Below are 27,374 nucleotides of genomic sequence, written 5' to 3'. Positions count from 1 at the left end.
AGTGTGGTAGGCTCCACTTGGGAGAATGCAGCGCGGGAAGGGTTGGTTGTTATAAATGTGGCCAAATGGGCCATTTTTAGAGGGAGTGTCCAACAGGGGGAAATAGAGTCCAGCATTCTACCACCGCACCGCCGGCTAGAGGTAATCAGAAGGGCACTACTTCAGGCACCAGCGGAGGTACAAACCGTTTATATGCCATGGGTAGTCGCCAAGATCAAGAGGACTCTCCAAACGTCGTGACGGGTATGATTCGAGTCTCTTCTCTTGATTGCTATGTTTTGATGGATCCGGGTACCACCCTATCTTTTGTGACTACATATGTGGCTAGTAAGTTTAATAAAATTCCGGAATGTCTTCTTGAGCCTTTCAGTGTAGCTACTCCTATTGGTGATTATGTCTTAGCTGAGAGAGTCTATAGAGACTGCACTGTGTCAATTCATCACAGGGATACCTTGGCCGACTTAGTTGAGTTGGACATGGTTGATTTTGATGTGATCCTTGGCATGGACTGACTTTATGTCTGCTATGCCTCTATTGATTGTAGAACTCAGGTTGTCAAGTTCAAATTCCCGAACGAAGCTATCATAGAGTGGAAGGGCAGTCCTGTTATGCCTAAGGGTAAGTTTATTTCTTACCTTAGGGCCAGGAAGCTAATCTCAAGAGGGTGCATTTATCACCTTGTCCGAGTGAAGGATGATAATATCGAGTCTCCATCCCTGGAGTCGGTTTCGATTGTCAACGAGTTTCCGGATGTCTTTCCTGAAGATCTGCCTGGAGTCCCTTCTGATAGGGAGATCAATTTCGGGATTGATATTCTTCCTGATACCCAACCTATCTCGATCTCTCCCTATAGAATGGCTCCGGCTGAGTTGAAGGAGTTGAAGGAGCACCTGAAAGACTTGTTAGATAAGGGATTCATTAGGCCGAGTGTCTCACCATGGGGTGCTCCGGTCCTATTTGTGCGAAAGAAGGATGGGTCCCTTAGAATGTGTATCGACTACAGGCAGCTGAATAAGGTCACCATAAAGAACAAATACCCTCTCCCCAAAATAGATGACTTATTCGATCAACTTCAGGGTGCCACTTGTTTCTCAAAGATAGACTTGAGATCCGGCTACCACCAGTTGAAAGTGAGAGAATGTGATATTCTGAAGACTACTTTCCGGACTCGTTATGGCCACTTCGAATTTTTGGTCATGTTCTTTGGGTTGACTAATGCCCCCGCCACTTTTATGGATCTCATGAACCGAGTATTCAAACCATATCTTGATTTGTTTGTGATTGTATTCATAGATGATATTCTGGTTTACTCCAAGAATGAGGAGGAGCATAACCATCATTTTCGAGTCATCTTGCAAACCTTGAGAAACCAGGTATTGTATGCAAAGTTCTCCAAATGTGAATTTTGGCTTGCATCAGTGGCCTTCCTAGGCCACATTATATCTGGAGATGGTATTCAGGTTGATGCTCAGAAAATTGAGGCAGTGAAAAGTTGGCCCATACCCACATCCCCGACGGAGATAAGAAGCTTCTTAGGTTTGGCCGGCTATTATCGAAGGTTTGTAGAGAGATTCTCATCCATATCATCATCATTGACTAAGCTGACTCAAAAGAAGGCTAAGTTCCAATGGTCCGATGCTTGTGAGGAGAGTTTTCAGGAATTGAAGACCAAGCTAACTACTGCTCCGGTTCTAACCTTGCCCGATGGTACAGAGGGTTTTGTGATCTATTGTGATGCATCCAGAATTAGTTTGGGTTGTGTTTTGATGCAAAGGGGGAAGGTGATAGCCTATGCTTCGATACAACTTAAGGTTCATAAGAGGAATTACCCAACTCATGACCTTGAGCTGGCAGTTGTGGTGTTTGCGCTAAAAATTTGGCGCCACTACTTGTATGGAGTGCATGTTGATGTATTCACCGATCATAAGAGCCTGCAATATGTCTTCAGCCAGAAGGAACTCAACCTGAGGCAAAGAAGATGGCTTGAGCTACTCAAGGACTACGACATGAGCATCCTTTACCATCTAGGTAAAGCTAATGTTGTTGCTGATACTCTTAGCAGATTATCCATGGGTAGCACTGCCCATGTGGAAAAGGAAAGGAGGGAATTGGCGAAGGAGGTACATCGATTAGCCCGATTGGGAGTTCAACTCGAAGAGAACAATGAAGGTAGACTAAACGTTTGAGATGGGGCCACGTCCTCACTTGTAGCAGAGGTAAAGGAGAAACAAGATCAGGATCCCATCCTCCTCCGGTTAAAGGAAGTTGTTCACAAATAAGGGGTGATGGTTTTCACCAAAGGGGGAGATGGTGTGTTAAGGTACCGAAGTAGATTGTGTGTACCCGATGTCGATGATTTTCGAAAGAGGATTATGGCCGAAGCGCATAGTTCTAGATACTCTATTCATCCAGGCTCCACAAAAATGTATCATGATTTGAGGGAAATCTATTGGTGGAGTGGGATAAAGAGGGATATTGCGGAATTTGTTTCCAAGTGCCCGAATTGTCAATAGGTGAAGGTTGAGCACCAAAGGCCATGTGGTTTAGCTCAAAACATAGAAATTCCAGAATGGAAGTGGGAAACGATCAACATGGACTTTATTACAGGTCTACCGAGGTCTCAAAAGCAACACGATTTCATTTGGGTGATTGTGGATAGAATGACGAAATCAGCTCACTTCTTGGCGGTTAAGACTACTGACACCGCAGAAGATTATGCGAAATTATACATCCAGGAGATCGTTAGATTGCATGGAGTTCCCTTGTCTATTATCTTAGACAGAGGAGCTCAATTTACTTTCCAATTTTGGAGATCTTTTCAGAAGGGGTTAGGTTCGAAGGTGAACTTGAGTACAGCCTTCCATCCTCAAACAGATGGCCAGGCAGAGCGCACCATCCAGACATTGGAAGATATGTTGAGGGCCTGTGTACTTGACTTCAAGGGAAGTTGGGATGACCACTTACCTCTCATAGAGTTTGCATATAATAATAGTTTGTCATGCAAGCATTCAAATGGCTCCTTATGAAGCTTTGTATGGGAGGAGGTATAGATCTCCTATTGGGTGGTTTGAAGTTGGTGAAGCCGAGTTGATTGGGCCTGACCTTGTTCACCAAGCCATGGAGAAGGTGAGAGTTATCCAAGAAAGGCTAAAGACAGCCCAAAGCTGCCAAAAATCTTACACCGATATGAGGAGGAGAGACTTGGAGTTTGAGGTGGGAGATTGGGTGTACTTGAAAGTATCACCCATGAAGGGTGTCATGAGGTTTGGAAGGAAAGGAAAGCTCAGTCCTCGATATATTGGTCCTTACCATATTTTGAGGCGGATTAGGAGTGTTGCTTATGAGTTGGAGTTACCCTCGGAGTTAGCTTCTATTCATCCGGTGTTCCACATTTCGATGTTGAAAAAGTGCTTGGGTGATCCCTCGTTGGTAGTTCCTATTGATAGCGTTGGAATTAAGGATAGCTTATCCTATGAAGAAGTTCCGGTCCAAATTCTTGATCGCCAAATTCGCAAATTGAGGAACAAAGAGATCGCCTCAGTCAAAGTCCTATGGAGGAATCAATTTGTTGAGGAAGCCACATGGGAAGCGGAGGAAGCCATGAGATCTAAATATCCCCATCTATTCGTGCCTGCCGAGGAGATTGTTGAAGGTAACGACATTTCCTTGACTTGAATTCATTAGTGCATTTTGAGTTTTGATTGATAATTGTTTGAAAATTTAATTGATTGAATGACTGAATGTTGATTGTGATCTGTACCCTGAGTCCATTCCTGGCCACTCGTCATTCGAGGACGAATGATTCCAAGGGGGAGATAATGTAACACCCCTCAAAAATTTTCCCTAGAATTCAAACCCTTCTTGTATATGGGTAGGGTCAAACTTGAGTATTAAGGAACGTATACATGAGTTGAGATGAGTCTTTGAGAATTTGAGCAGCGTTAGAGGTGAGGTGGGGTCATGAAGGACCCCTAAGATCAAAATAAATCCAAAAGATTCGTCGTGGCTAAGTTTGGATAGGAGTTTGCATAAAGGGTCGACTTCTAACGATCCTATCTTTTGAAAGACGATAATCTTGGTGGCCCACAACCCATCAAATTAAAGGTTGTTGAGTTTTCTTTCCAACGCCACCAAGAATGTAACTTTTGGAGTTCGGAGTCGAAAGGTATGGTGATCCTAAGATGAGCGAGCACAACTGAGATTTTCAGGCCTGGGGTTCAACTACAAGAAATATGGGCTTGGCGCCGTAGTGGCACGACGCGCCACTATCGCGCCAGGAACATGCCTCATTAGTTTGGCCCCTGGCGCGATGCGCCACTAAAAGTTGTGCAGGATTTTTCAGGCCAAATTCCCAGAACTCAGAACAATGGCCTTGGCGCTGTAAGGGCGCGACGCGCCACTATGAGGTGTGCAGGTTTTTAGGCGTATTCAGCCTGGCGCTGCAATGGCGCGATGCGCCACTATCGCGCCAGGTGCATTTTTGCCTATTTTCAGAACTTTTGAGGAGGGGCAATTTGGGAACTTACCCAAATTATATATGTATTGCCTTTGGTCTTTTGGAAACACATTTTCTCAGCCCCACTCTCTCTCTAAAAAGCCCCAGGAGCTTCTCTCTCTCTCTCTCTTTTTCTTCTTCCCCATTTCCAACAAGAAGAGTTCCAAGAGCTTCAAGATTTGAGTTCTCCATTGAAAACTCAACATCAAGGTTTTCTTCAAGTCTTCACTAAGGTATGTAAGGCTATCCAAAACATGAGTTGAGTCCACCCATGTGCCCTACTCTTGCCTTGAGGTTAGATGTTCATGAAAATAGAGTTTCTTGGCATGGTTTATGTTTGTATGAACTTTGTCTCCTATTTATTTGATGCTATATGTGTTGATGTTGTTGAGCTAAGAAGTCCCTAAAATCCTTCATGTTAGTATGATTTGATGGAGATGACTTGTTGTTATGTCTTGTTGATCTTTTTAGCCATGTGATTATGTTGTTTAAGTCAATTTCCTTAAACGTGCTATTCTACTTGAATTGTTGAGTTGAAGTCATAGAGTTGTGTTGAATCTTGAGGAGATGTCATAAATGTTTATATAAATGAGGCTTGATTGAGTTGATGTGAGGATGGAATTGACGAGTGGACTAGGTCCTAAACAAGACTTGCCATTATGACTTAATTGAGTTGAAATGAGAACCGAGTTGATGAGGTTGCAATGTACAACATGAAACTAGCCGTGAGGGCTTGTTTGAGATGATTAGAGGAGTTTTATGAGCATGGAGTCATGGGAGGAGTATCGAGCACTGAGGCGGGCGAGAGTACAGTCCATACTCGAACCCTAGAAACTATGCCGCCAACGTAGGTAGGGATGGAACCGTTAAAGTCGGATGCATCCCTTGAGATCGAACCGTTAAAGTCGGATGTTTCCTATTTTATTATCCTGAAATGATAGGACTTGACTAATCGATGGTATCCATGATTAGGGAGGCGTTCATGCCCTGGCAAGGTATGAACGGACGTGGCAACAACGTCTGATTGTTGTACTATCACCGGCTCATAGGTGATGGTTGTCGGTTAAGAGAAACTCTCATTTAGGTCTTGATAGTGCTCTGAGTCAGTTGAGTGAGTGGTTTATGAGTTAGGCCCGTCTAAACTATTCTTGTTAGACTTAGGACATTAGAGTGAGTTGTCCTATATTTATATATAATGTATGAGTTGAGGTGCTGAGTTGATGTTGATGTCTTCTTGATGTTTGTTTCATCCGGCCATTTTACATACTCGTACATTCCATGTACTGACGCCATTTGGTGTGCATCATTTCATGATGCAGAGACAGGTACTAGAGATCATCAACCAGCGCTCCGTTGAAGATCCACATACACTTCCAGCTAGTTGGTGAGTCCTCCTAGTTCCCGGAGGATATTGAGCCTTCTTGTACAGTTTTGTTGTCATTTCTTTTATTTTGAGTGTTGGTAGCCATGGACTTGTCATCGGCACATTCTAGACTTTGATAGAGGCTTTATAGACTAGAGTGTGGAAGGTTGGACTGTTATTTTGAGGAGTCCTATTTTACTTGTTTTGTTGGAGTTGAATATGTTTGGCCTTCGGCCCTGCAATGTGAATAGTATGCTATGATTGACCCCTCCTTTGGGTGAGTGTGATTGAATGATGAGGTGACTGAATCAGGTGGTTCGCTTGAAGGTCAAAAATGTCTTTCAAATGCCGGTCACGTCTAGGGTACCCTCCCGGGGCGTGACAGTTTCAAATTGTTGTTTATTTTGCATCACTTTTAGAGGAATTAATTTATTAAATATATATGCACAATTGTTTTATAATAAGAAAATATTTCCATAAAACTTTAATGAACTTTTAAGAAGAAATGGTGTCAGATGACCTGGGGCGGCTTCGACAAGCCCAAAAAAAATCATGCGGATAAACAAATATATACTAGTTAATTAGCTAACATAGTTATAGTTTGAATTAATTATGGCTAGTGGCAAACATCTAGTTGTAATTACAGTTTGAGTTTTGTATAATTCGCGCGATTATACAATTGAGTTTTGTATAATTCGCGCGATTTATACAAACGTTGTGCGTGAATCGAATTGTATATCGAAATATACAAAAACTAAAAATTGTATAGTGAATTATACAAATCGTGTGCATGAATTGTATAGTGAAATATACAAACGTTATACAAAAAATGCAAATTATATAGCGAATTATACAAACGTATACAAATATTGCGTGAATTATACAAACATTGTTATAACTATAGCTACGAATGGTAATTAGCAAACTGTAACTATGGAGCATAATTAAAGTATTTTTGAGTGGCTATATGTGAAAATTCCCCCCAAAAAAGTCCTTTGGCCCCTAATTTGAGGGACTCATTTTTAAGTAATATTAAATTATAAGATATATTTTTTAAAAAAATATTGATTATTATTTATAAAATATATAAATTTTTAATTATTAGAAGTTTGACAAATCTATCTATACTATATTAAAAGCATGAAAACCTTTAAAATGTTGACTGAACCTTTTGTCCTTCATTAAAAGACTTTGTTTTAGACAATATTGTCTTTTCACTATTTCCTTCAATTATTATCATTTAATTATTATCATAATATATGTAGGACTTTAAAGTTAACTAAAATCCTTATTTAATCTACATAGGAAATCATAATATATTAACACTTCTATATCAATTACCTTATTTTTTTAAAAAAAGTTATACTTTATTTGTTTGTGTTGTTGCTTTTGGGCTTCTAGCCAACTTTGTATATTTGTTTTATTTAATAAAAATTGGTCTTTTGCCATGTTAGGTTTTTTTAAAATAAAAAATATCATTAGTAAAATAAGATTTTAGAAAAAAGATATTATATATATATATTAAAAGTGTGAAGGTCCTTAATAATATTGTTTGAACTTTTTGTCGTTCATTAAAATACTTTGTTTTAGACAAAATCGTTTCTTCACTATTTTTCTTACAATTATTTTAATGATACTAAATATTGATTATAATAAACATAATACAAATTCAATAAAAAAGATTTTCCTATTATGTTTTTTTTGTTTGTTTAAAAACAAAAATTTAACGATTTAACGTTTGATGTGAGGGATAAGAGATATTATTTCAGTATTAAATTTGGGATTTACTTTGCATTTACTATAAGAAAAGAAAATTTTCAAATTTAATATGCGTAAAAATGAAGATTTATTGTAGGAAAAATATAAAATCAAAAATAAATTTGTAAAGAGATAGGATGGAAAATAGATTTGATTCAAAAAAAATTAAAAAAGATTAAAAACGTCCAAGAAAATAGGCAAAAAGGGGCGAAAATGATTTATAAAATAGGCAAAAAATTTATCAAAAAACGTAAAAAAAAAGGTCCAAAAAAAGTCCACAAAAATAGGTAAAAGTATTCTTCCAAAATAACAGGCAAGTTTAAAAAACGCCAAAAAAAAAATTAGGCAAGAAAAAGTCAAAAAGTAGTTTGAAAATAGGAGGAAGATGTCAAAAAAAAAACCAAAAACGAGTCCAAAAAATTTGTCCTAATACTTGAATTCCTAAGTTTATAGGACACTTTTAAATCGATTAAGTTTACCTTTATACATCTATATCATATGAAAAAGGTATCCACTAACAAAATTGCCATTTACAAAAAAAATTTAAAATAATTAATATTTAATTATTATCCTAATATTAAATATAAATTTGACATATTGTATCCTACCTATGTTTGAAGTCTAAAAATCATATCAATTCTAGAGGGATAAGAAGACTACTTCAGTATCTATATATTATGAGTGTCAAACTGATGAGCACGAAATCTCCTCTTCTTTATTTTTCAGTTTCCTCCTTCCCTAAGTCTTTCACCTTATTTTAACTCTCAATAATTGATGTAATATTATTGTAGTTTACAATTTCATTGTTTCTTTCTACCTTATGTTATATTATGGGGTGATAAATATAATTTGTACTAGGTTTACAATTGTACTTATTCTCCCTCCTTGATTAATCAACAATTTGAAGTGCTTTTCTTGCATATTCTTGATAAACCACCGTTTATATATAGATGTAGGAGGATTTATTTGGGAATGGAGGTAGTAGGATCTAGCAACCACGTTGGTGTGGTTGAGATATCCCACTCTGCTCCAATGTCGTAGCATTTTTAGATTAGACCAAATTAAATCAATAACTAATCTTCAGCTCACTCCCTTGTCACTTAAAGGGCGAAGTTGTAGAAAGGCTAAAGAGTCATCTTTGAAGGCGGACTCCCACGGGAGGGGGGGGAGGTGGGGGAAGTAGTGGAAAATCTTGGACAATCGGCGAAAGCCCGATCCAGCAATATCGCGTGTGTAAAGAAGAACAATGCCGCTTGTAAAGTTCTTTCATCGAGTGCGCAATCATGACAGGACTCGAGGAAGAAGACCCGGCTAACTCCGTATCAGTAGTGCAGTAAAGAGATCCCTTCCCCTCGCTTTCGAAAATGATGAATATGAAGTCCGGGAGGCTGCAGGTACTATGGATCCTCTGACACCCAATCGGACATACATTCGAGAGAGAGAAGGATTAGTCCGTGTCTGGGTCAAGGGGACGGGTGACCACTTTGAGATTTCATCTTTAGAACTATGTGCCTAAGAGAGCGAGGACCCTTATAGCCATAATTCTTCTCCGACTCTACCTGAGGGACCAAACCTGGCTGTTGGGACAAGCTTGGTATACTGACTTCCCTTTATCAGTAAGCGGTATAGTTGCATTGCAATTATTCCATCAGTACGGGTCACTTTATTCGGATGTAACAGTGTAGTAGCAACTGCAGACAGGATCGTTACAGAAAGATGGAGAGAGACGTCAGGAGCTCATCGACCGACTTGTTCAAAATAGTCTCGGGTCTCCCTTGAACGATTATCATAAAGAAGATATTCTGGAGGCCCAATTTCCAATAGAATTGAAGGTAGAGGAAGCTCTTCGTTCAGATAGGGTAAGAGAAGAGTCTCTTTTTGAAAAGAGGCGCCAGATTATGGGGGAATTCTTCTATCCCTTTGGCAAATCATTATCCTTGAAAGCCTACTTTGTCTCATTATTATTTACCGTATTTTAATTTTAAAACATGAGAAGTTTCAGTTGCTTGAGAATAGAGTCCTACAAGCCACAAATTCAAATTCCAATGCGAATACCAAATATCAAATGAAAAATCAAACAGAAAAATCATGTCTTGGACTATCAACTTTGAAATATAACTTTAATAATAAATCGCTAAGTTATATGTGCAAAGCACATACACTAAACTAGTGGTATTATATGTCTCAAGAAAAATTAAATAGATCGACTATAATAATTTTTTTAAAAAAAAATTAAAATTTAAGATCTTCATTTGAATTTGACTTTAGGCCACTAATATATTTGAGCCACAGACCACCTGTCTGCCTCATCAAGTTGATAAGGTATATATAATAGGGTGCATCTTTCTCCCATATATTTTTTTCTGTCTGATAATTACAAAAGAAAGTACTACATCACTATCCTTTCTATTACTTCATATTTTCTCTTGAATAGAAGTGTTGATATCCCTCTATCTCTTTTAATTAATTTATGTTTTCCTTCTCTCAAGGGCAAAAGTTTTATAAGGTCAATGACTTCTTGCAATAATGAAATGGATTTTTTTCCAACCAATTTCATGCTACATACTCCTCATGAAGATACTCATCAAGACTCCCATGGTTCATCATCATCTTTAGTTTATTTGCATCTTTAACTTCTTTATCTAGATTTTCAAAAAAATTTAACTTGTTAAAAGAATAAAACATCTATTTGAATCTAAGTTATATGTACAAAAAACTAACATCACTTTTAGTTGTTATTGTAGTAAGTAATTCGTCTTATTTTCATGATGAGTATTGTCATTATATTATATTGTGTAAACAAATTATATCATCAAGTTAAGTACAATATGTAAATTTTTATAGCAAGTCTGATATGATAATCAGAAAAATAGAAGAATAATTTGTTATAATTGTTTAAATTGACTTTATGGTGTATAACATCTTATCACTGTCAATATAAATAACTTAAATCCTTTCAATTTATAATAAACCACATATTTAAATTTTTTTTAAAAACTTATATATAGATATTTTTTGGGTGATCTAATAGTATCTTTTGATGCAGGTATTACTTCATTTCTAGGGAAAAGATCCATGTCATTTTCCAATAAAGGCGATGATCAAAATCATGGAGATCAAGAAGATAATTTGTCTGATGATGGGACACATCATGAGGCAATATTAGGGGAAAAGAAAATTAGAAGGCTTAACATGGAACAAGTGAAGATACTTGAGAAGAACTTTGAGTTGGGGAACAAACTTGAGGCTGAGAGAAAAATACAACTAGCTAGAGCTCTAGGCCTACAACCAAGGCAAGTTGCTATTTGGTTCCAAAATAGGAGGGCAAGATGGAAAATAAAGCAATTGGAGAAGGATTATGATGTTCTCAAGAAGGAGTTTGATGCTATCAAGGCACAAAATGATGCTCTCCTAGCTCACAACCACAAGCTTCATGTAGAGGTATGAGTCACTTCTATATTATATGACATATTTTTTTCTTATATTTACAGATCGTTAATTTTAAACTTTTCGATTTATTTTTGATGGTATGTTTAAGATCATTGACTTTAAAAAAATTGTGTGCATTCTAAGACAATCATATAAAATGAAAAGAAGAGTTATTCTCTCGATTTATGTTGTTGTGATCATTGATCGAATACAGAGGTTAAAAGAACACAACGGACTTTTGAAACTTGTGATATTATAATAAGTTATAGATATTATATTTGTGTGGTTATAAATTAATATTTTAAAGAAAAAAAAGAAGTTTAAAGTGAAATTGTTTTTGAATAAATATAACATTATTTTAGAAATAATTAAAAAGGAAAGTATAAATATATACCACATAATTGAAACTTATAAGAGAGCTATTTTTAAATTTTCTAATTTGTTGTATGATAATAATGTTCCACTTCTATGAAAAAAGAAACTTCTTTTCTAGGAGCTTCATGGAGAAAATGTGAAAAAACAAAGTCTTGAAAGGGTGTCTAGTATTTCTTAAAACATGAACAATAATGCTATGTATTTTAATGTTCTATTTTTTTTATAAATAGCAAGTATCGACTATTGTATTGGAGCGGAATTTTTATTGTACATATCCAAAAAAAATAGTAATTACGAATTTTCTTATCATTAAAAAAAACAGCAAATATTGGTTATATTTTGATGAAATAATGAACCTGTTTTCCTCTGCTATGGATTCCAAACCATGATGTGCATGTTTTTCAGAGCAAAATTAAGAATCTTTAGCCCATGTTCTCTTCAGTATATCCACTGCTCATGATGACTTAAAAAATGGATCAATAAACTCTGGCAAAAAGAGGGGACTCATTTTTTTTTCTAATTTCCCTCGATATTCAATATCTACATTGAAATTCAAGTAAATTCAAATTTACATCAAAAAATCACATGAGACAAATCATCATAACTCCGGCTTCTAATCACAATTAACACCATCATCAACCTTTCTTGTCTTTTATGATATATTCAAATCAATTTACGCACACTTTAGTTATATTATATAATTAGTGAAGTACCCGAAATTTTAAAATATTGGTGTTCAAAGTCTTTATTTTTAGAATTGCATTTTTTTAAAAGATTGGGTGTTCAATCAATACACCTTTGTATGTTATTACTCCACAAAATATTTTCAATCTCCTATCAGCACAGACACCAATTTTATTTTTATATATAATAATGGTGTTTAGATCAACTTCATAGAAAATCTACTATATATCTCCTATAAATACAAATATTGAGCAGTCTCAAATAACTTTTTCACCCAATTCATTAATTGCTAGACGCCATCTTACCGTTTGATGCTTCATCATCAACTTTTCTTTTTTGATTTATTATATTAATGTAATATTAGGGGTAGGTCCATTACCGTACAAAATATTTACTATCTTTTTTTAGTATATGGATAAATTTTTATTTTCTTTTATAATGGTGTTTCGTCCATTTGCACATATACTCTATTATATATCTCTTATCAATACAATTATTGAGTGATCTCGAAAAAAAAAGTTCACATACATTATTGACCGCTAAACAATATCATACGTTCCGATGCTTCACCATCAACCTTTTCTTTTTATATTAATTAAACCAATAATGTCTGCAGATAATGACACTGAAAAATGGAGAGGTCCCAACATAATCAATCAACTTGAACAAGGAAACAGATCAAGGTTCAATATGTAGTACTAGAAGTGAAAACAGCTCTGAAATTATCAAGCTGCAGTGCAATAATATAAAAATAATGGACCAAACTGTCAAACAAGAAACTTTATCCAGCATGTTCTGTGGAATTGATGACAATTCAACTGGATTCTGGCCATGGCTTGATCAGCAACCACATTTCAATTAAAAAGATTGAGGGAAAAAATTATTTAAAGAAAAGATTTATAGCTTGATGCATTTAGTTAAAAATCGTCAGAGATGAATTCAGGATTTTAATCATATGGAGGTTTTTTTTTTAGTATTTAGTTTTTAAAATTACTATTATTTTTGCTGTTTTTTTTTTCTTTGGTGTATTAGAATGTTGTAACATGTATGAAGTAACAAGTGCCTGCCAATTCCAAATATATATTACAATATTGATGTTGTGAAATTACACCTAGCCTGTTATCACATGTTAGAATTATTAATACTACAAAAAAATTATATATATATATTACATTGATAGTGTAAAAAAATGTGATAATAACTTAAAATTACAACATTATGTCATTTAAAGGGAAGAAATACATCATATTTGTTACATTGTTGATAGATTGGAATAAATAATTACAATAATCTACTATAACATACTCGATTATACTCATAAAAAAAAATCAATACGGTATCCTTGCATATATTTAAGGTCTGTTTGAAAAGTTACCTGATAATTGAAATTAGTGTAATTACTAGAATAGTAATTTCATAGTATAATAATTAGGATGATCAATTTGTTTGTTATAACGTAATTACAAGCGTATTGTTTAGTTGCACGAGTATAATATAACAGTAAATTAAATTTTAAAATAAAAGTTAATTATAAAAGATTAGAAGTTAAAATTTGACAAACACGTCTAATAATATTAAATTGGGTATTTATGATTGATATTATTTCTTGAAACTATGTTAGTAAATAAACATATATTTGTAACTAGTATCGTAAAAAATAATTATATATATATATATATAATAATATTTAATTTAATTATAAAAGCTAAAAGTACACATTTTGTAAGAATATCATGGACTGCATATTTGAAAAAATAATTAATATTATAAATATAACTCCAGGTTGAAATAAAAATAATATATCAATTTTAATCAAAAAAATGAATGGCATACCATTGAAATAACAAGTTGGCAAATAAATTGGAAAAAAAATATATAAAATAAATTCAAAAAAAATAATTTAACATAATACTCTTATATCAAATTCCAAGATAACACAAAATAAGTTTCACCATAACTTAAGTAAATATAATTCAAAAAATAAAGAAAAAATAAGTCTATAATCTCATTCAATAATGATATTCTACTTTAATTCAAATACTAGAATAATAATAATATAGTTACGTTAAATGAAAAAATTAAAAGCTAATAAAAAGTACAAGCAATTACATTGAATAAAGGTTGAGAAATGAGAAGAAATGAAATGAAAGATAAAGAATGAAAAATGAAAAAAAAAATATTAAAAAGAAAAAAAAAAGAAAATGAAAAAAGAAATTTAAAAATAACCTCGTAAGTTACATCAGTAATTATATTCAATTCTCAACCCCCACTTGAGAATTGGAAATGTAATTAAACCCTTCCAATTACACTCAATTCTTCTCTATCTTGATAATTACACGATCAACTAAATATGTCAAATTGTATAGTTACATTCAATTACACTCAATTTCAATTCCCTTGTAGCTTTCCAAACAGGCTCTTAAAGAAGAAGGAATTGAAGAGGAGAAAGAGGTCGGGAGCAGTCGAAAACAAGTCGCAATCAAAAGGTTTCTCACTTGGTATCTGATATTTGTTTTGAGTCTCGATTAATTTAAATTCATATTGAAAAGTCGTACTTTGGGGGATAAATTACTTTCTCTATCAAAGATTACTCTATATTAAGGACTTGAATCTGAAACATCTTATTAAAAATGGGAGACAAAGTACTTCCTACTAAAGTGTGAGATCATACCAAAGTTTGAAACCAAAACTTCTGATTAAGGATGTCAGGATGGTCGAATATGAGAAATAACACCTTGGGAAATAGTAGGAAAAATCATACAGTCTTATTGACAAACTTTCCTATTGCTTAACTATGTAGATAAATTTACAAAAGAATAAAAATATTGCTATTAAGCAAACCTTAACATGTTACAAGGTGAATCTTCTAGCTAACTTAACATACAATGAGTTCCAGAAGCCACAAACCAAGTGTTCATCAGAATTTTATGCAAGCTGGCTTAGCATAAATTTCTTTCATTTATGATGATCCCTCTATTTCATATTTAAAATAAATTTAATTTAAAATCTTCATATTTTATTTTTAATCATATTTTTTTATAATCAAAAAAAGTTATTATCATATTTTCAAGAATAATTTATTTATCTCTTAAATCATGCACTGAACGAAATACCATCACATAAAATAAAACAACAAGAATATGGGTTTTTTCTTATTGAACAAAATATATATATTAGATTAATGTTGACACTTGGCTCATGCTAGTCATTTCAGAGATTAGAAGATAATTAGTGCAATAATTCCATTGTTAATGGCCAGCACATGATGTTATATACCTCCAATAAGGCAAGGATTAATCTGAAACTTCCTATACTAAGACTAATATAATCCAACATGACATGTTAGTTGCCCATAGAGAGTGCTCCTTAATTATTAATATCCCAATTTTGTTGACCAAGACGTTGTCACAGCAAAAGCCTATGACACATATTGTTACCCAACAAATTTGTCTATTGAGCTATGTTATCAATCGAATTCAAAAGTGAACGTATTATATGTTATATGAGTTTGTGTTATGCTTGTATTATATGAACTTGTTTTATGCCTTTATTTAGTGCTCTTCAAACTTTCTACTTTGTTCCTCAGTCCAATTCTATATGAATTCATTTAAAATATCATGTGCACCTATTTCATATGTTTCACAACCTAAAAGCTTGTCAAATTCTTCTTTTAATGTGTCATCATCGAACTATTCTCCATCACTGATATCACGCATTACAAGGAGAATCTAGCTAATAGGGGCACAAGGTTTCTTAGTAAACACTAACAAATGTATAATGTATACATAATAATTATACTAGCTAAAGTTTATAAACAAACCAATAAATATTAGAAAAAATTACCTAAATATATAACTGTAATAATTTTGAAGGTCACTTTCGGTATTTTTGATAAAATTATCGTTTTACCTCTCTTGTTAGTTTTTTTGAGTCACTTTTGTTTGGGTTTGAAAGTTAATTTTTGAAAATCTTGTAAAAAGTTGAGGTTTTGCTTGAGAAATGGGTTCCAAAGGCTTAGTTGTCAAAATTTGAGTTTCGGAGTCATTCGAAGTTTCGAGTCTCGAAATGAAATTCTATCGGTTCCATCAATTTCGAAATGCGGAACTTGAGTTATCGAATTCCGGGTCAAGGAGGATTTGAATTTGAATTTTGATGATTTCATTGAGTCCGGAACGTCGAGTTTAGTAGGGTTGCATATATGGTTTGTGTGCACGGGATTCCAAACGAATCCCGAGAGTCTATTCCGTAACTTTGAGACTTGTCAAAGATATGCTATCTGGTGCCTGATATTTCCTGCGTTCACAAAGGAGATGCCGCGTTCGCGGAGCTTATTGAGTCCCTTCTCCGCGCTTGCAGAGGACAAGTCGCGTTCGCGGAGTGTACTGAATCCCTTCTCCGTGTTCGCGGAGGGTGATCTGCGTTCGCAAAGAGATATCTCTGCTGTCTTCGCGTTCGCGGAGTAAGTTGTCCGTGTTCGCTGAGAACAAATGTAGCCTGAACATTGTTTAGTCGGGGTTTAAGTCATTGTCCATCATTTTTGAGTTTTCAAGCTTTGGAGAGGCGATTCGGAAGGGGTTTCTTGCAGGGAAAACATTGGGTAAGCTATGCTAACCTAATTTCTGAATTATCCATTACTTGTTTGGATTTTTAGTCATGAAATTGATGATTTTCAGTTGGAGGTATTGGGCTTTTCAAGAACAATGTAAATTTGGTTTTCTAAGGATTTTCAACTCATTTTAACCCCATTTTTCAAACGGATTCCACCATTAAATTCCTGATTACTTGGTGAACATTTTCATCTAAAAATAATCAGATTCTGAGTTCAATTTTTTATATGAGATTTTTGACCCTTTTACCCTTTTTACTCGAATTTCTTAATTTTAGTGTAGATTCGAAATGTGATTTTGAGTCTATATTTGATTAGATTGTGGTTATTTGGAGTATCATTGGAGAGGAAAAGCGGTGATTTCGGATTGTTAGTGACTTTTTGGCTAAGACAAGTGGAATTCTAACATTTGTTAAGTATGTTGAACCTTGTATTTTCATATGTGGGGGGATTAGAGTGTGTTGGGAGATTGGATTGAATTATATGAGTTGAAGGGTGATAGTGAAAATGCGGATAGGGTTAATTGTCTAAGTGTTGTGAACTATGGGACATTGGTCTATTGTGTGATAGTGAATTATATGGTATTTTATGTGAATATTTATCATGTTTCACCCATTACTTGTGCATATATTATATTTGTGATGGTTGAGAAAAGATATGAGTGAGGTACTGGATATTGGGACTGAGGTTTCTACCGGTCAAGGTGATTTGTCGAGGTTCCTTTCGACGGCTGAGGTCTCTTTCGGCAGATATTATGGACAAGGTCTATTCCGGCAGATATTGGCCGAGGTCATTTCTGGCGGATACATGGTCTATGTGAGACTCCCCATGGGTTCCGATCTGAAGTGATCAGTGGATGTGTATCATAGGACAGACATGCATCACGATATTTGACATTGCATTTGCATCTATTTCATCCTGTGATTGATTATGATTTGAGATTTCTTGTATTTACCTGAGTATAGTGGTGAGAACGTACTTGAACTTTCTATTTGTGGACTGTCTAGTATTCTAGTGCAATTGTGATATAAACTGTATAGATTGGGCTGTCTGAATGCAGGTGTGTAGTTGTGGAGAATTGCGGTTGGGATGTTAGGAGTACCTGTGTTCTGCATTGCTTTACTTAGGGTTTAGTTTCTATTTTGCCGAGTACCGTGTTATTGGTGTTCACCCCTTGCTTCTACATTTATGTAGTATCTGAGTGCGGCACCTCTTGCTCTTAATACCCCTTGATCATGTTGTTACACCCCACACTCTTGAGTTCGGAATGTCTTTTAAGCTTCTTAGAAGTTAGCATGTGAGCCGGATAATCTACGACACTATCAAACAACTCTAAGGAAGGGAGAATGTGATACACCATAGTAGAGAAGGTTGAAAATAGAGTCATAAGAATCCGGAAGGAATTGAAGGCCAAGTAATGAGTCGTAGGACTCGATTTACCTACGTAAGCTACTAACTTAGAAGTCTTACATACCTAAGCTACTTGAGGATGTACCAAGCTTACGAAGCACGAATTACATAGGCTCTTAAAATAAGATGAGATTACGAGCTCATAAAAGAGAAATTAGGAAACGATGCGCCTACTCGAAGAAAGTAGGTGATGCACCTACTTGGACAAGCAGATGATGCACCTACTTAGGGCCAAGTACGTGATGCAGCAGCTTAGGGTGGACCCCACTGTCACGTGGCAGCATGTGAGGGGTTGCATGGGCTGAGGTGGCGCCCTAGGAGACTGCCACATGTCACCCCTAAGGGGATGCCACGTGGCACCTTCTAAGGAGGTGTATATATGTATATTATGCTGAGATATACTTCATTTTCAGCATGTTCTCTTTGAAAAAAAAGAGGAAAACATTGAAGGCAAAAGAGGGCAGCCACGGGTTAGCTCAATTTAAGGTATGGTTTTTGACTTCATTCCGTGAATTAATTATTTAAGGTATCCTACGGTGATATAGCGGTGTTTAATAATGAAAATTTTCTATTTGAGGCAGCGAAGAAGCGACACAAACAACCCACTACTTTTCAGCATACTAAGAGAACTTCCGAGACAAATTTTAATAAGTTTTATCAAGGTATGGCTTGGTTCTCTTCTCCCACATTTTGGTAAGGATTTGGACAGGTTATGAGAGTGTTAATGATGTCAAGTTATGGTTTGGAGCAGCACCAAATGGATAGCAAGCAGCCACAAAATTTCAGCACATTTAGAGAAGTTCCGAGACGCAATTTTGGCGAGTTTTGGATAATTTCGGGTAAGGTAAGGTCTTTTCTTCCAATTTGAAGTTTATAGTTTTTTTATAGGATGTGTTACACACCTTGTATGCTGCTGGAAGTGTAAAAATGTCGTAGAAATGTTTAACGTTCGAAGCAAACTAAATTGGAGTCGCTATAGTTAAATTGTAGTCGAAGCAAGGTGTTGTGCTTGTGGTGTGCTGCTGCAGGTGTGTGGTGGTGTGTTGCAGGGCCTAAAAGTATTCTAAAAGAGGTGTGGGGGCTGCTAGTTGCAGCCACACGACCCCTCATTTCGTACAATTAAAGGTTTTGCGAAATAAAGACTAGAAACCCTATTTTGGTATCGTAATTTTCAGCAAGTTGTTTGGAGCTTATATTGTGTAATGTTGCCATGTTTTAGTTGTATATGAGCTGTAGATTGTTGTTGTCGGTTGGCTGTAGTGATTAGGGATCTAATTGGAAATTTGGATAGGGCATGTTATAGGGGAGGTGCTGCCCGATTTCCGTTAACTCCTTAACTAACTAAGGAACTAGTCGAGAAGGCGAGCGAAGAGATGAGTTTTATGAATACTCGTATGTAACTTAAGATGCTGGAAAGTCGAGGGTTGTTGATGCTCGTATTGCTTTCATGTTAAATAGGTTAAAGAGACGACGAGGCAAACGTGTTAAAAGTAATCCGTAAGAGGTATGTAAAGCTAACATTTTCTTCTTTTGGCATGTTTTTGACATAAGTATGTAAGGCTTAGACTTTCTTTTGGCATGTCTTCGGCATAAGTGTATTAAGCTTATTCTATCTCTTGGCATGTTTTGGGCACAAATATGTAAAGCTAATCTTCCTTGTTGACATGGTTTTTATGAAGCAAGTATATGACTTTTATATGATCCCAAGGAAGTTCCTATAGGATGGCCAACTTCTTGATTTTCCAAAAGATATTTGTTATGCCTTGATATGTGTATATGATTCCCAAAAGTTCTATTTTGATATAACCCATAGTAACTTTCAAAAGGTACTTGATATGACTCTTGTCTTGATTTTGAATGATAGCTCATTTTGATTATTCCATCGAGTCTCAAATATGATTTAAATTGCATATAGTTTCTCACTACTCCATTCGTGGATGCCTCAATGCTTCCTTCACCGAGCTCGGGTTAGGTTTTGTTATCGTGTGTACTTCTTTGCATTGTTCGTCGTGCCTCGACATGAGGGGGCAGGTACGAACTGTACATGGGATTTGTGGAGTTATGATGTGCCATGTACACATATGATATGATATGATTTGTTACAGAGATATTTCCTACTCTGGAGTTATGATGTGCTGTGGTGTCAGTGATGGGGCGGCGACCACGATTTGTTCACCGAATCCCATAATGGGGACGGATATGACATATGTTTTTCTGCATACATTATCTGTGGTTATGATAAGCATTTTGATATTTTTGGATACCTTGCTCATTTTTGCATATTCTGCTCTGGTAATGACTTTACTTATTACAGTCCATGCGTTATATATTCAGTACATATATCGTACTGACCCCCTTTCTTCGGGGGGATGCGTTTCATGCCTGCAGGTACAAATGTTCATTTTGGAGATCCGCTAGCTTAGGGTTTCCACTCAGCGATGTTGGAAGTGCTCCACTATTCCGGAGCCTAAATTTTGATACTGGTCATTTGATATATATATGTTTGTTTATTCAGGGATACGGCGAGGGCACTGTCCCTCCATATGTTACCATTACTATTCTTAGAGGTCTGTAGACATGTGTATGTGGGTAATGTGTGAGTTTTGTGCGATTATGGTCGTACGATGAGTTGTAAATGTTATTATGCTATGACAACCTTGTCGCTTGCTTGTCCTTTCATGACATGATGCAAATGAAAGAGGCTACACGTGTATGAAAATTTTATCACCCACTGGGGTTCATATGTATAGTTCTTATATCTGATAGATACATATACGGGGGTCCAGGTCGGACCCCAGTCGCGGCCCACGGGGTTGGGTCGTGACACATGCCAAGCTTCTGGACACTTAAGAGGTAGCACCCGTCCATTTACTTTATGTTTTTTTCTACTTGGGAACTGAGACATATATACTTGTATATTTTCCATTTCTGTTGAAATAGTGGCTTGTACATGTGACACCAAGTCTTGGGTAGTTTAGAATCTATTTTCCTCTTATTCTTAGCTATATCATTTTAGACTTTATATTTCCTCTTTCATTTTCGTTTATTTTAAATTGTTCAGACTTCTAGGCTGACTCGTTTTGGTGGGTTAGGAGAGTGTCATCACACCTAAATCTGGATTGTGACAACTTATTTTATTATATTCTCTAAAATTTCCTACCATTTAAAAAAATTACAAAAATTCCTACTCTTTCCTATTCTCGAATGTCCCTTTACGCAATATATCGGTCGGATACATCACTTTACGTGATGTATTGGGACATCAGATACATCACTTTACACAATGTGTCCATCGGATACATCATTTTACGCGATGTATCAATCAGATACATCACCTTACGTGATGTATCGAGACGTCGAATACATCACGTAAATGTATCAGAACGTTTCGAAATGTATCTGAATTCCACCAAATTTAAGGAATTTTTGTAATTTGAAAAAGAGTAGAAATAAGATATAATTAGCACCTAACACTATAAAATTTGTGTAATCCTTCCTAAATATTTAGGTAATTTTTAATTGCAGGTTTTGTTAGACTGTTGTGTAGTGTAGTGTAATAGGATTTGATTGGATATGCAGTTTAAGAAATAAAAGACATATTTGACAAGTAAACCTAATATATGCGCACGAAGTACCAAACAAAGAATGAAATCTCAAACAAAAATGGCTACATAGAAGTCAATTCCATGGAATGGTTGATTAAATATGGTCAATACTCAATAGGACACTTTCCTAACAAATGGACTGTTCTAATTTCATGAGTTTTGGCGCACAATCAACATGTAATAATATTCTATGTCCCAATTTATGTGATACGTTTACACAGTATAAAGAGGTAGAGAAAGTATATAGCTTCCATTAGAGTCACCGAAACTCTTTATCGTTTCCCTCTTGATCAAGGAAAGCATTTCATTCTCTGCAGAAAAGAAATGTTTTTGGTTGGTTGATAAACATCAAGGTTTCTCTGTGTAAAATCTAGTTTAGTTTATATTATGAGTACCATACCTGTTTTTCTATTTCAACAGATGCTGCAGAAAGTCTTCTTTTTAAGGACGACCTCTCGTCTTCACAAGCTTCCATCTTGGTGTCTAAAGCAAAACAAAAGAACATAATCCAAGCTAAGAACTTTATAAGAAAGCATGACTTTTGCACTAACCAATATTCATTTGATCTAAAACCAGAGACAAAAAGAGAGGATGTAAACAACACATTGTCAATGTCACCGTACCCAATTCTCCACAAAAGCACACCGTCCTCCATTGTTTTCATGGAGCACCTTTTTAATTTGAAATTTATGTTACACCGTTTTGGGGAGCAAACAAATAACCTAGATCTCCTTGGTAGATATTGCCTACTTCTGCCAAGAATACCATCAGTTTAAGGTATATACAACTAAGAATTTCCCTTAAAAAAGCTTAAGGCATCATCATAGACGCTCAAACTTGGTCTCACCGGGTAAGTAAGAACGCCAACTTTGAAAGTACACATCTAGACATCTCAACTTGGTCTCAATTGGAAACTAAGCACTCTAACTCGTCCCATTGTCTCGTGGACACCCGACGCTGACATACACATAAATTTTGGTAGTGTCTAGATCATATTGTAAGTTGGAGTTTTCAACTAACACAGTGGAGATGAGTTGAGGTGTCTAGATGTGCATACTCAAAGTTGGAGTGTTTAGTTATCCGTTAAGGCCAAGTTAAAATGTCTATCTATGTATTATGCCAAAGCTTAAAGATCAATTAGTTTACTCATTGAATCCACCAATCTTATACTCTAGTCTCAAATTATGCTTTTGGGACAAAATGAAGTCCTATATACAATAAGGACCTCCAGAATCAATGATGCCTTTTCCCCACTTGCTATAGGAGTGGCAAATGCCATAAAGGTGATAAAGGTCCATCTAGGAGTTATCAAAAGAGACTCTTAAGTGTCCTTTCAAATAGTCAAAAGCAAGGGTCCCAAAGCCCAATCCGTAACAAATTGTAAAAGTAAAAGATACCAGCACTATGACTTTGTGAGACAAAAGAATTCCGCCTTGACCAGAAAAAAAGGTGAGTCAATCCCTTGTCTAAATAGACAAGTTCTGTGTTCTTGGCATAGTATCTCTTGTGAGATGAGCACCTTCAGATCTATTTCCAACAAGACTATCCATTCACTGTGAGACTATAAAATCCATGCATGCTCACTCTTTTGACAGGTAAAAATTCTAATGCATAAGGTGAAATGACCAAGGCTAAGTAGGTATTGTGGTTTCAGAAGCGCAAGTTACATGTCAAGTAATGATGTGGATATTGAAAGAATCAACACAAAGGTGAAAAAAAATATAATGTTGTCTTACCATAATAATATGTTGAATGAATTGTGATGCGTTCAGTTGGCTGAATAATGAGAACAAAGACTATTCAGTAAAAAGACAAGCTTTAATCTGGAAGAAACTGCCAAAATATTAGATGAAGAGTAAATAATATTACTTGAAAACAAAAAGATAAAGCAGAGAAAATGAAAGAGCATACAAAAAAGTTGTTTTTTATGGTGCAGGATAAATCACTATACAAAATTTTCCAAAAGCTTGGTTGCAGTATCTTTTACCTCCTTTCATAAACTAGAGACAACAACTAACCAATTTGTCAGCATCTTCTGCATGATTAACTTGACAAACCGTAAATGGAGAGGACTGACCACTAATTTAGTCCACAAAGTAATGCTTAAACTTTGAATTGGTCCTTAGCAATTGAAGTGTCAGTTACATCTTCAATGTTTGAGATTTGTTATAGAGAATGTACTTGAACCCCCCACCGTCACCCCCAAATCCTGGGTGTCCATATTTTCCAGCAGCTGAACTAATGGCAGAAACAGAAAAAGATCCTTAAAATGCAAAAAGAAACAAGAGAAATACAGTACATAAAAACGCTGCTGCTGCTCTGTATACACCACCTTACCAGAACCACCATCCTCCAACACCCTACTGTATTCCACCCCTCAACTTCCTTCCATCATCCAAGTTTCCTAACCTTTACCGCTCCAGTCCCACTTCCCCCCAAACCCAACCCCCAGTTTACAATGCCACTACCCACTGCCTCTAAACCATCATAACCCTCCTTTGCTGCATCCCCCGGTGGCTTCCAGCAGTCAATGATGATGCCCTCCCCAACATCCATTCTTATTCTCCTCCTCTACCCCCCCACCCCCAATCAAAATTCTCTAACCAACACAATTTCCAAATCTCTATTCTTATTCTTACATTACAATTCCCTCCAGCACCACAGCACCCCCTTCCATTGTATCTCTATAGTCAATTTGGGGATATCATTGTGCTGCATGAAGATTTTCCCCCTTAGTTTTAGCAGGTGCAAGCCACATTTACCGGGGGGCATCAAGGTAAACAATCTCAGACATGATGGCTATACGTACTCAGTTAGATTTAGATATATAGATACTTAGATCTATACTAAGATTTTCAAACAATTTATGCCTATTGAATGATGGTAAAGTTGCTGCCATGTGACCAGGAGGTCACGGGTTCAAGCCTTGGAAACAACCTCTGACAGAAATGCAAGGTAAGGCTGCGCACAATAGACCTTTATGGTCGGGCCTTCCCCAGACCCTACGCATAGCGGGAGCTTTAGTGCACCGGGCTGCCCTTTTTTATGCCTATTGAATGAGGGTACAGGATTAAATTTTCTATCTACTCCATACATGAAAAATCACGTCATAACTAATGAATTAGTTTAAATCATATCTACGAGTTTAAACTGAAATCTCCAGCACAAGTCCTATGTCCAATCATTGCATGATCAACCAACAAACAAATGAATAGGTTCCAACTACCTCCCATGCATAGATTAGCAACAATATGATGTGCATGAAGTTTTGTTCATCAAACCACACAAAGGATTACAATGTAGGCTTCAAAAGGATCAAGTTCATAAAACTATAGCTTTTAGCATAGTCAATATACCTTGCATAAAATACCTCTTTCAAGCAAAGTAGATAATTATAGACCTGTTTCAAATGAAAAGAATGAAAAGAAAATAGTTGAAGTAGAAATTATACCATTACAAAGATCCCTTCACGTCTAGTAGGCAACTGCTCAAGCTTTCTCAATGTTTCATCTCCTTTCGTAACTTTCCCAAATATTGCATACTGAATTATTTGACAAAAATGAAAAACAAAGAAAAAATTTCAATAACAAAGAGAACCTTCTCTATTCACTGTGATAGCTAGGACTTTGACCACCATACCGTGCCATCAAGATGAGGTGCTTCTCCAAGGAGCATTGAAAATGATGAGGAACCACTATCAGGATCATTGTACCTATGACAAACAGAGATGAGAAAATTCAGCTAAAGTCATACTTGGTGCACAAATGAGCTATCAGCAAATTCAGAAAGCGTTCAAGGTATATTGCTACAGAATAGAAAAGAATTTTAATTGCACATAACATCCATAGCCTTTGATCTTAATTTACATATCCAAGACAATATCCGGATACACCTTGATCAATCTTTAGCACAGACCATGACCATCTGTGGTGAAGGACGAAATGTACTTGGACTTCTCCAAATATACCCCTATTTTAGAAGTTAAATGTACAGCTTCTTAACAAACACTGTCACCCAATAAAAGATAGTAGACTATATCATGCACTTTGCTCCTGATGAACATTTCTTATAAGCACGAAGTTGCAATATATAGAAACAGTGCTTGTTTCAAAAATATATACAGGTACAGTGTGTCTCAAAGGAATTAGTAGTACCATGGATAAAACATAGTATAGACCTGGCTATTTGTAACCAAGAAAATCAACAAATATTACCTTCCCATTGAAAGGATTCCTCTAACATGTTTCACTTCACTAAATTCACCAACAACAGTTTTTTCAGCTTCCGCCCTTTGTTCTTCATTCATAGGTGCACTCCTCCCCCCAGCAACATCAGCCACTTGGGCAACAAAACCCTTATCTACCTGCAGGGGTCTTTAAGATTCTCATCATCAAATTCCAAGCATGACAAAGCACAATGTTTTAATTATTTGCAGTTACCCGAAAGAAGTGATTGGTATTGTAGCCTCCCAAGCGCACTAGTTTGAAGATGTGCTCAACTGTCTTTGGCGCAACACTAGGGTAGAAACCGAATTCAATATCTCCATAATTTGTCTGCCATATAGCTCAAATCAGTCAAAAACTATTCAGATGGATCAAGATGAAGTTCTCGTGCTTGCTGGTGGTTTGAGAGATGAGGAGATTAATAGTTTATACTAAGTTCGCATTCACTGCCACAAAATAGCAGTAGATGCAGTGATACTCTGCCCCACTAACTAAACATGACGAATCTGCCTTTGATTCAACGGAATATACTAGCAGAACAAACTAAACAGTGTGAATTTTCTCGCAGCTAATAATCAATATATACATTCTTGAGTCTTGAGAATAAAATAACCAACAAATTAGAGTTGATATTACACCAATCAAGAGAAGTCTTTCATATTCCTCCTACTTCTTTAGTTGTAGACATAACTAAAACAACACTTCATCAGGGAGTATAATGCTTTAACAATTTTCAAGAATATTAATTTGCACTAAAAATTACATACTTATTGGCACAAAGTAGAGCAGTGAATGCAACTGTAATCCACATCCACATATAAATAATTCATTAGAACCCAATAACCGCTTTTTCAAGAATCCAGAACCCATAAACTCAGTATAACAAAAGAAGATACCAAGCTCTGATCTTTACAGAACAATAACAAAAAAAATGCACTTAAAAACATGGATTTTAACAGGGGGAAAAAGTGAATTTACAGTGTTTCAGTACATATAGGTTCAGAAAAGCTGTAATGTAAATGAAGATCAACCTGAAAGACTACACGGATCGACCCGAATTCTGGTTCAAATGCATAGGTACCCTTTGAAACCAAGCAGAGAAAGGTTATGAAGGCGATGAAGATCGAGACCCTTTTGTCTCTACACATGTTTTCTTGAATTGGGAGAGAGTTTTGCAGTGTTTTCGGTTGGAAATGGTCGAAATGGCGATCTGGATAGTCAACTCCGGGTCATGGGGCGGGTTATGTCTTATCGATTATTTTATAAACTTTGTGTCAAATCAAATTACAGAAAATAGCCAAATGTCTCTCTAATCTATTATCGGATTCTCAATTACACACGTATATTTCACAGAAGTCCTATTACCCCTAAACTATTTCAAAATGGAATTAACTTTACCCTAAAATGCAATACCCAAATTTGTTGT

At 35.8% G+C, this 27,374-nt stretch overlaps 1 protein-coding gene and 1 pseudogene across 4 annotated transcripts; one reads left to right on the top strand and one right to left on the bottom strand.

Annotated features, from left to right (window-relative positions):
* The first annotated feature begins 9,998 nt into the window (after window positions 1-9,998).
* LOC129885070 (homeobox-leucine zipper protein ATHB-13-like) lies at window positions 9,999-13,184 on the top strand (annotated as a pseudogene).
* Window positions 13,185-21,766: 8,582 nt separating this feature from the next.
* LOC129887557 (peptidyl-prolyl cis-trans isomerase CYP23) lies at window positions 21,767-27,169 on the bottom strand. 4 transcript variants are annotated; one of them, XM_055962701.1, is made up of 8 exons: window positions 26,980-27,168; window positions 26,165-26,278; window positions 25,940-26,088; window positions 25,365-25,437; window positions 25,177-25,266; window positions 23,462-23,501; window positions 22,126-22,208; window positions 21,767-22,036 (listed from the first exon to the last, which is right to left on the bottom strand). In XM_055962701.1, the coding sequence occupies exons 1-8, from the start codon at window positions 27,094-27,096 to the stop codon at window positions 22,016-22,018; spliced, it is 687 nt and encodes a 228-aa protein (XP_055818676.1). In that variant the 5' UTR covers window positions 27,097-27,168; the 3' UTR covers window positions 21,767-22,015. The 4 variants fall into 4 exon arrangements, with proteins under 4 accessions (XP_055818676.1, XP_055818677.1, XP_055818679.1 ...); XM_055962702.1 differs by lacking the exons at window positions 21,767-22,036; window positions 22,126-22,208 and having other exon boundaries at window positions 23,475-23,548; window positions 26,980-27,169; XM_055962704.1 differs by lacking the exons at window positions 21,767-22,036; window positions 22,126-22,208; window positions 23,462-23,501 and adding an exon at window positions 23,529-23,558 and having other exon boundaries at window positions 26,980-27,169.
* Window positions 27,170-27,374: the final 205 nt, after the last annotated feature.

This window comes from Solanum dulcamara, chromosome 4, assembly GCF_947179165.1.
Source record: "Solanum dulcamara chromosome 4, daSolDulc1.2, whole genome shotgun sequence".
Classification (NCBI taxonomy): domain Eukaryota; kingdom Viridiplantae; phylum Streptophyta; class Magnoliopsida; order Solanales; family Solanaceae; genus Solanum; species Solanum dulcamara.
The sequence above is the reverse complement of the archived record's forward strand: the minus strand, read 5'-3'. Positions and strand labels throughout refer to the sequence as shown.

Bases quoted from the DNA above. Each gene is read 5' to 3' on its own strand.
- LOC129887557 (XM_055962701.1), bottom strand. From the start codon at position 27,096: ATGTGTAGAGACAAAAGGGTCTCGATCTTCATCGCCTTCATAACCTTT. The intron at 26,089-26,164 runs GTAACTGCAAAT...AGACCCCTGCAG, and splicing joins ATACCAATCACTTCTTTCGG to GTAGATAAGGGTTTTGTTGC. The intron at 25,267-25,364 runs GTATGGTGGTCA...CAAATAATTCAG, and splicing joins CACCTCATCTTGATGGCACG to TATGCAATATTTGGGAAAGT.